A 9,933-nucleotide genomic window follows, 5' to 3' on the forward strand; every position below is an offset into this window, starting at 1 on the left:
GGCTATTCTTCAAAAGGACTTAATTAGCTGTAGAGACCGCTGGGACGTCCTGAGATGGTTAGTGGTGCTTGATACATCGTGAGTCAAAAGATGATTTGCTGTAATTTAAGCGAGAGGACATAATGAGAATGTAACATCAGTCAATAGTTGGGGTCACAGCTATCAATTCCGAGAGACATTTTATGCACAATCTACCAGGCTCATAAAGCTGCCAACGTCAAAGGGAATGTTCGCAGCAAGATTTATGTCATTAATGGCAACCCATTTGAAACATATGGAACTGGTTGAGAGTGAGATACTTCGCACGACTAAGATTTATGATCAGCAAACGTGGCTTGGACGGAGAACTCATTGATAACCATTCGGCGCCGCCTTTACTCTGGGAACCGAGAGGAATGAATGAAACCCCGTTGTTTCCGGATCGGGGCTGCGGCTCGCTGATCTCCCGCGGCGGCCCCGACCCGAGGCTGTTCGGCTATCATCGTGCGCCGAGCCGACTGGACGCTCGGCGGTTTCCGCCCACCCATTGTGTCCGCGGATCAGCGGGCGCCTCGGGTATTTCCGTCTCCCCTTGTGGTTCGCCGGATTTTTTTCTTTGGGCGGCGGGGAGGGGGCGTGGTTCGGCAACCCTCCCGCCGGGAGAGAGTGGAGCCGGCACGCCGAGCGGCTCGGCAATCTCCGTGATCAGCGAAGAGAGATCGGCTGTTTCCGACGGCCTGGTTTCCAGACGGCTTTATGTCTGTCTCCTCGCGGTGGGGGCTCGAGCCGGGAGGGAGAAACGAATGGGAGGTGCTCGGTTGCGCATGTGCGTTCGCCATCTTGCTGGTGGCTCACTTCTCCATTGACAAGCGGACAGTGAGTGAGAGTGAGGAGGAGGAGGTGGGGGGAGGGGAAGCCGGGTCGGGCTGGGCCGGGCCTTCCTCACGGACGGACAGACAGCCAGCAGCTGGGGGGGAAAGAGGGAGGCTTCAAAAGAAAACTGTCCTCCAGACACGACCGGAGCCGAAAGCAGCTCCGGTACCGCTTTTGTGACCAAAGAGAGAGAGAGACTCCCTTCCGAAAAAAAATTTAATAATTCCATCCCGAGAGAGATTAATTTTTTTTTGAATGATGCGGTGAAACGGTTCATCCCGCCAGCCAGCTTCAGTCACACACACAGAGAGAGAGAGAGAGAGAGAGCCGGCGTCTGGTGAGGGAGGGAGGGGGGCGTGGGGGACTCCTTCCCAGTCAGAGGGAGGCGGGGGCCTGCTCGGGTTTGCGGTGGTTCAGCTCCTGCAAGTGCCCGGCGGAGGAGGGCGAAGGCGAGCTCGGGCTGGGGCTTCGGGCCAGAGTTAAAGCGGTGAGGGAGGGAGGGCCAGGCCGGGCGGAGTGATGAGGGGGCAGGAGGCGGTGTCTGCTCTGAGACAGGGTTAGGGGACGGGGGGGGGAGTGAGTGGAGCGGAGGGAAGGGGGAGCGCGCAGCGGCCGCTAACCGGTGCTCCTTTACTCTGCCCCAATCCCCCCTGTGTCTGTCTCTCTCTCTGTGTACACACCTGGGTACCAGCCCGCTTGACAGGTCCGGCGCGCATTCCCTCTCCCCGCGGCCCCCTACTCCCACCCTCTTCTCTTTCCCCACCACACCCCACTCACCTCTAGCCCCCTACCCCCCTCCCCCTAACTCCTACCCCCCTCCCCCTAACTCCTACCCCCCTCCCCCTAACTCCTACCCCCCTCCCCCTAACTCCTACCCCCCTCCCCCTAACTCCTACCCCCCTCCCCCTAACTCCTACCCCCCTCCCCCTAACTCCTACCCCCATACTCCCCTCCCCTAACTAACTCCTACCCCCATAGCCCTCCCCTCCTACCCCCCGCCCTCCCCCATAGCCCTCCCCCCATACTCCCCTCCCACCCCCATAGCCCTCCCCCATACCCCCCTCCCACCCCCATAGCCCTCCCCTAACTCTACCCACCTCCCCATACCCACCCCCCTCTACTCCCCCTTCCCCCCCCCCACCCCTACCCTTCCCCCCCACCCCCCCTTCCCCCCCCACCCCCCCCTTCCCACCCCTACTCCCCCTTCCCACCCCTACTCCCCCTCCCCACCCCTACTCCCCTCCCCCCCCCCCACCCCTACTCCCCCTTCCCCCCCCACCACCCCTACTCCCCCCTTCCCCCCCACCACCCCTACTCCCCCTTCCCCCCCCACCACCCCTACTCCCCCTTCCCCCCCACCCTACTCCCCCTTCCCCCCCCACCACCCCTACTCCCCTTCCCCCCCCACCACCCTACTCCCCCTTCCCCCCCCACCACCCCTACTCCCCTTCCCCCCCACCACCCCTACTCCCCTTCCCCCCCCACCACCCCTACTCCCCCTTCCCCCCCACCACCCCTACTCCCCCTTCCCCCCCCACCAACCCTACTCCCCCTTCCCCCCCCACCAACCCTACTCCCCCTTCCCACCCACCACCCCTACTCCCCTTCCCCCCCACCACCCCTACTCCCCCTTCCCCCCCCCCACCTCTACTTCCCCCCCCCCACCTCTACTTCCCCCCCCCCACCTCTACTTCCCCCCCCCCCACCTCTACTTCCCCCCCCCCCCCACCCCCCCCCACCCCCACTTCCCCCCCCCCCACTTCCCCCCCCCCCCCACTTCCCCCCCCCCACCCCCCCCACCTCTACTTCCCCCCCCCCCCCTCTACTTCCCCCCCCCTCTACTTCCCCCCCCCTCTACTTCCCCCCCCCCTCTACTTCCCCCCCCCCTCTACTTCCCCCCCCCCCTCTACTTCCCCCCCCCCCCCTCTACTTCCCCCCCCCCCTCTACTCCCCCCCCCCCCCCTACTTCCCCCCCCCTCTACTTCCCCCCCCCCCCCCCCCTTGTCGCAGTTAATGGCCGAGCAAAACGCGTGCTTAGTGGGGTGCCTGGGGGGGTGTTCATTTATTTTGGGAGGGTTTTAAAAAAAAGTGTATTTTTTTGTTTCTTTTCTCTCTCTCTCTCTCTCTACCCCCCCCCGCCCCCCCTCACCAATCCTCCTCCCCCGCCCCCCCAGCCCATGCCATGATGCACCAGTCGGAGAGCGCAGCGGCGGACAGGAAGATGGCGCACCCGCTCTACCCCCGGCGGAGCAGCAGCAGCCACCCGCCGCCGCCTCCTCCGGCCTCCACGCCAGGCCCAGGCTCCGGCGGGGCCTCGGTCTCTCCCTCGCTGGGCGGCCTGATGGGCAGCCGGCTCCGACGCGCCCGCACCCGCACCCGGACGACGCTCTGCGCTCGCCGGCCCTGGCGGCTTGCTCCTCAGGGCCCGGCGCCGGCCCGGTGCCGGTGCCGGCTCCGCCGCTGACTCTCAGCCTCCACGGGCCTGGGGCTGTGGCCCTTCCCTCCTCCCGGCCCCGCTGCTGTAGTGGCCCCGTCCGGTGCCGGCTCGATGGCCGGGCCCAGATGAAGAAGAAGAGCGGCTTCCAGATCACCAGCGTGACCCCGGCGCAGAACAACGCCGGCTCCAACAACAGCATCGCCGAGGACACCGAGAGCTACGACGACATGGACGAGTCCCACACCGAGGACCTCTCGTCCTCCGAGATCCTCGACGTCTCCCGGGCCACCGACTACGAGCCGGAGCGCAGCTCCTCCGAGGAGACCCTCAACAACGTGGGCGACGCCCGAGACCCCCCCCCCCCCCCCCCCCCCCCCCCCCCCAGCGCCCTGTCCCCCAAACCAGCCTCGCCTGCCCCCTCACCAGCCGGCTCTCTTCAACGGCAGCATCCACGCCTGCACCCGCCTCCTGCTCACCACCACCATCCAACCCATCACCATCACCACATCACCATCCCCTTCACCACCACCACCCTACCATGCTGCGGGCCCAGGATGGCCGGCGCTGTGTCTTCAGGAGCGGGGATCGTGCCTCCTGGCAATGTGACCACTGGCGTGGAGAAAAATGGCACCGGTGTGCCCGTGCCTGGGTTAATGAGTGGCTCGGTTGGGGTGCCAGTTGGCCCTGGCTTCCAGCATTGGCACCCCGGCGAATGCCAGAACTGTAAGCGGTATGGGGAGCAACGTGAGTGTCAGTGGGACGAGTGTTGGTGCCAATGCCAGTGTCGTGAGTGGTACGACTGGAGTGATCGGGACTGCATCCAGTCTGTGGCTTCCCCGGTGCAACCGTAGCACAGCAGCCAGCAGCTGCAGCTCCAGGTTCAGAGTGGTGAAATTGGATTCCAGCACTGAGCCATACAAGAAAGGTCGCTGGGTTTGTACCGAGTTCTATGACAAAGAAAATGTCACTGTCTCACTGAAGGCACCTCTGTGAACAGGACGCTGGACAGTGTAAAGCAAGCTTCTGTTACTGATCCAAATCTGGATGGGCAGAGTACAAGTGGAGGGAGTTCGGTAAGCAGCACCTTGAGTGCAGTGGTTATTACATTGAAACTGCTGGTAATGGGGAACCAGGATTAGTTTCTGCCCCTCAGCAGCAGGCCTTTCAAGCATTGTGTAGTCAGCAGTTGGATTTTAGCAGTGGTGGCCCTCTGGCACAAAGTATTTCCCAACCACAGCTCACACAGTCCCAGCTGCATTCACAAGATGTTATGCATTCGCAGCAGAAGCCAAGTGCACCCCTCCCTGGTCCGAGCCGGAATCAGTAATGTTCAACAGACCCCAATTCAGCAGCAATTACCATATTCTCAGCAACAGCAGCCTTTGCAGGCCCTGTCAGCGGGGTCCCAGCCACAAGCAACTATCGTATCCTCAGCAACAGCCAGCTTCACAGATGACAACACAGCATATTATGTCATCAATACAAGTGCTGTCATTACAGGAATATGTGCAGCACCCTCAAATGCAGCCCTCTGCGCAACCCATACAGCAGAGCAGTGGTGGGGTTGGAGCAGCAGCCGCACCATCCGGCCAACCACAACTTGTTCAAGGCCAAGCACAGTCTGTTTTAGCACAAGCACAATCTGGACAGACACCAGGTCAGCCTGTGGGACATGTTTCAGCAATGATGCCACCTACTGGTGCTGCAATGGGCAGCTGGTAACTGGTCAGCAAAGCAATACAATTCCTCTGCTGCAACAGTCTTGTTCGCCATCAATTAACAAGTCAACACCAATCGGTTTGCAACCAAGTGCTCCTCCAGCTGCTCAAGCGCAGCAAGTAGGGGCACCTCTGCAGGGTGGGATGGTACAGCAGCAGGCCAGCGTATCAGGGCTTGTGCAGCAGGTAACTGTGGCACCACCAAAACAGCAGTTGTCATCGCAACCACAAGTCAAGGGGTCGAGTGTATTATTCAAAGTGTGAACAATCAGACAATAACTGGAATAAGTTCTACACCATCTGTTAATGCTAACCTACCCAGTGTTGGATCTAATGTATCTACTAGTATACCAACTGACCTGTAAACACTGTTCCGCAGCAAACCACTACGCAGACCTCCGTGCAGAACAGTTTGATCCAGAAAGCCAGCCAGCCTTCTGTACCAGCAAATGCAAGCCTCCCTGTGGTACAAGGTGGGGCCACAGAAAATGGTGCCCGGCTCTGCCCAGCACTCTGCTCCCATCCAGTCACTGTTGAATGCAGTGAAGATCACGGCAACCTGCAGACCAGCCACCTTTGCATGTACAGCAGGTAGCTATTGGAGAAAGTGTACTGAGTGCAGCTTCTGCTCTGGTTCAGGAAATTGCCAGCAGCGCCAACCTGCCTGCATCTGCATCGTTACTTCCTTTAAAGACCTTACCACTGTCTATGCAACCTGTGGATGGTGAAGATGACAGGTAAGAGTAGGTTTTGTCAAGGTCGTCATGTACGTTTTTAATACAATAGTGTAAGATCCATGTTTGAATATCACTTACTTTTACACAAAGCGAGTTTGGTTCATTTTGCATTTGAAGCTTTAATTATTTGAATTATGACTTCACATGTTCCAAGCAGTCATGTATGTTTTCATAGTGGCAATTCCAACTGTGCTTGTTTTTACTTAAAAATTTTTTTCAGAGCTATTTAACTGCACAGTGGACATTATCCCAAGTCAAAATGGCTTCTCTTACTCTTCTGTAGACACAACATTTTTTGTAAGTTCTCAAATTAACTGTTACTTTTATCTAGTTACATCCAAAGTACTGCAATTAAATAGATGATAAAACAGCAAAAGAAAGAATAGATTGTAAAAGCTTCTATAGCATAGTCAAGACATGAACATAAATAAGAATTTTAGTGTAATTTCAAAACAGAAGAAAGGCTTATAATCTTTCCTTCATCTTGCAGATTTTGTGGTAAGGTTAGTTGTCAGATACTTAACACTGTTGCAGTTGATGGTGTGGGATAGGAAAATGGAGAAAAGGAGTTGAAAAACACAGGACGTAGAGAGATCATGCACAGCTGAAGTATTCCTCTAATGTAATGGGTAAATTCTTAAAATTTAAACCATCTTGTTCAGTGAGCTGTTCATTTTTGCACTTGTGCCACTGAATGATACTCTGTGCTTAATACTAATTAATTTGTACTGCATGGAGCACTGCTATGAAAGAGATAATTTTTGTGTTTAGTTCCGGGTTTGCAGAGAATATTTTTATCGAAATTAGCTTAAAAATATTGCCTTACTGGCACTGTACTCAAAATAGTTTAGGACATGACATTTGACCCATGTAGAATATGAGCTGAATGCTGCATACTGATCAGTTGGTTGTTTGGTTTATCTGGCCTGCATTGCTCTGAAACAGTGTAATGCTATAGCACTCAGAACAGGGGACTTCATCCTATCTCCTTTTTCATTGGAGATTGGCATGGAACGGCTGCCAAAAAGATGCCTGTGCCAAGTTTATACAATGCTTAACAGATGGTTGATGGATTCAGATAAAAAGATGACTGCCAAAGATAGTGTGAACTGAAAACTCTTGGTATACGAATACAGTCTTTTCTTTTATTTTTTTTGTGAATTGCCAGTATCTGTTTCAGTTGCATTTTGTTACTGAAAATACAGTATATATTTTGAATTAGGTATGCAAAATAACCTCAAAACTAAAACATTACAATGTTTATTGTAATTCCATCTCTTCAGTGTTTGGCCAGTACGTTTGATATGAGGAATTATGCATGAATGAAGTATGCAAGTGTTTGCACATGAATCCCCCTTTACCCTTTAAAACATTCCCATTACTTTAGCAATAGATCTTATGTGCATTTTTGTTTTGGGAGCTCTTATGGCTTTACTTTCAAAGAGATACAGCAAATTGAATCTCAATGTAAAGATAGTTGGAAGACCCTATCTTTTTTGTTTGACTAGGTAAGTATGTGTAATGTTAGGTATGGTAACAAACACTGTGAATCAGTCTCTTCAACTTAGAGCTAATGGATCTTAACTGTCTTTAAAAAAAATCGCAACATTTGGTTTATTTGAAGTACTAGGTTTTGGTGTGCTATTCCAGGTAGCTGTGGAGCAAGGTCATAAGACACTATTTATAGCAAAAGGTCACTGTGTCATGCAGTTGAAACAATATATTGAACAAAGCTAAATTGCTGAGAAGTCTGTCTTTAGAATACATTACATGTTTCGGTTCATTAATATGTAAATCCCAGAACTTGTATCAAGTCACAGTCTTGAGATATCAAGGTTTTATGTAAAAAGGTGACATCTCTGCTCAGATAATGCATTCAAGGTGTGAGGTTAGAGTCTGTCTGTATCCCAGTCTTAACTAAGCAGTGGTTAAAAATTGGTGTCACTGCGCTACTGCGAATGAGAATCACCCAGAGTTAGTTCCATTTCTGTTCAGTCATCTCTCCTGCAGACTGTGTAATAGACATAGCAGACAGCAGGGTTATGGTGTCCCCTTCAATTTCTTGGATTCACTTGTACTGTCTGCTTGAAGGCAACAAAATGTCTTCCTAGCATAAATCACGGTCCAACAGAAAGTGGGGTTTGGGGGGGGGCGGGTGGGTGGGTGGTTGTGGTACTTAGGCAGATTGAGATCATGGAATTTGAAAGTTTTCAGATATCATAGTTAATTGCCCTGCTTGGGAATGGAAACTGATTTTGGGATCTTTGCAAATAGTGTTAAATCCACTGTGTTCTCATATGTTGCTAGTTTGTAATGATATACTGGGATCTGTTTACAGTCACTATAGTCATGATTAACATAAGTATCATCTCATTTCCTTTTCTTTCTCCAATTCTTTCCCACCCCTCTAATTGCTTTAATCTTTAGTTCACTGCTGTCCTTCAAGTTCTGACAAAGGCACCAGCAATGCGAACAGTGGCGTTTTCACCTCTTTCTGTAGAATGTTTTGGAATGATACAATGATGAGTCTTTTCTTTTGATATGAACTGGTTTCCTTTTGGGCAGCCTTGGAAAGAAGGAAGGCTTTTTTTTAAAGCTCTTTGAATTGTTTGAGCTAAATCTTAATATGTCCAGATATTTTCTGTTGTTCCAGGAGTTTAAAGGTGCTGCTTGAAATAATGTGGTGAACTGCATTTAATTCACAACTTTTAAAGAAGGAGGTAACCTTGGTACTGGTAACATGCAATATTCCTATGGCAGATGGATTCCTGGAGTGCACACAAGATGAACCCTTAGATCAGTATGTTGAGGAACCAACTTGGCAGGCTATAGTAGATTTAGTTTTGTGCCGTGAAAAGGGGTTCATGAATCTTAATGAAAAGTCCTTTTGGAAAAAGTGACCATAATGTTATAAAATTCTTTACTGAGGTAGAAGGTGAAGTAGTCCAATCCAAAATTGGGATTCTTAATCTAAATAAAAAAAACTAAAAAACTATGATGGATGAGTTGGCTGTGTTAGGATAAATTCATGATAGTGGACACTACATGGTTAATACTTGAGGGACAAATACATGTGTTGCAGCAATAATGCACTCCTTTCAGGCAAAAGGACACAACAGGGACATGTGGCTTGACCATGGTTAAGAAAATAAATTAAGGATAATGCTGGATCCAAAGCTGAGTTGTCCAAAGTTGCTTGGAAAGGTAGCAAGCCTGAGGACTGGGAGCAGTTTAGAATTTAGCAAGGCCGAGAGGTATGAAAGAACTTGAAGGCAACATCAAAGTGGGCAGTAAGAGCTTGTAAAAAGTATGAAAAAGGAAAGGAAATAATAAAGACAAATGTTGGCACCATACAAACTGAAATGGGAGAATTGATAATGAAGAATTAGGAAATGGCGTAGTTAAGCAACTTCATTTGCCCTATTGCCACCGAATACAACATCGAAGGCTTACCAGAGATGTTAAAAAAGTAAGGGTCTTTTGGCAAGGAGGAATTGAAGGAAGTTAGTAAACAAGAAGTACTGAAAAAATTAATGGGTGTGAAATCTTTTAAATCCCTAAGGCCAGATAACCTAGATCCCAGCTTACTGAAGGAGGCAACCAAGAAATAATGGGTGTATTGCTTGTTAGTTTTCAAGATTCTGTAGATTTCTGAACAGTCCCAACAGGGTGGTGTATAAATATAATCCCGCTGTTTACAGATGAGGATGAAACGAGAAATTGTATATCAGTTAGCCTAATATCACTTAGTAAGGAAAATACTAGTCTATTACACAAAGCTGTCAGATTTATGGAAGAAATAATATTTGATAAATCTATGGATTTTTGAGGGTATAACTAATAAATGTGGAAGAACCAGTTAACTTTAGTTTTTAAAGGTTTTCATAAATTTCATTGAGGTTATTATGCAAAATTGAGCATGTGGGATTGGTGTTAATATGTTGGCATGGATTGAGAATTGGTTGGCAGAGAGGAAACAGGAATAACAGGGTTTTCAGAGTAGAAGGTGGCGACTAGTGGAGTATCATAGGGATCAGTGTTTGGTCCCTATCTATGAACAAGGTATATCAATGATTTGGATGAGTGAGTTGAGTGTAATATTTCCAAGTTTGCTGATGGCACAACATTGAGTGAATAGCGAGGAGGACGTAAAGATGCTTCAGGGTGATTTGGACAAGTTGAGTGAGTT

At 50.8% G+C, this 9,933-nt stretch overlaps 1 protein-coding gene across 1 annotated transcript; it reads left to right on the plus strand.

Annotated features, from left to right (window-relative positions):
• Positions 1-415: 415 nt before the first annotated feature.
• On the plus strand, positions 416-4,016 carry LOC140485951 (uncharacterized; the record flags this gene model as incomplete). The annotated part of the gene is made up of 3 exons (XM_072584392.1): positions 416-855; positions 3,027-3,633; positions 3,843-4,016. Coding segments are annotated over 3 exons (1,221 nt in total), but the record flags the coding sequence as incomplete, so codon positions are not given.
• Between the last annotated feature and the right edge of the window lie 5,917 nt (positions 4,017-9,933).

The sequence above is a fragment of the Chiloscyllium punctatum genome, chromosome 15 (genome assembly GCF_047496795.1).
Source record: "Chiloscyllium punctatum isolate Juve2018m chromosome 15, sChiPun1.3, whole genome shotgun sequence".
Taxonomy (NCBI): domain Eukaryota; kingdom Metazoa; phylum Chordata; class Chondrichthyes; order Orectolobiformes; family Hemiscylliidae; genus Chiloscyllium; species Chiloscyllium punctatum.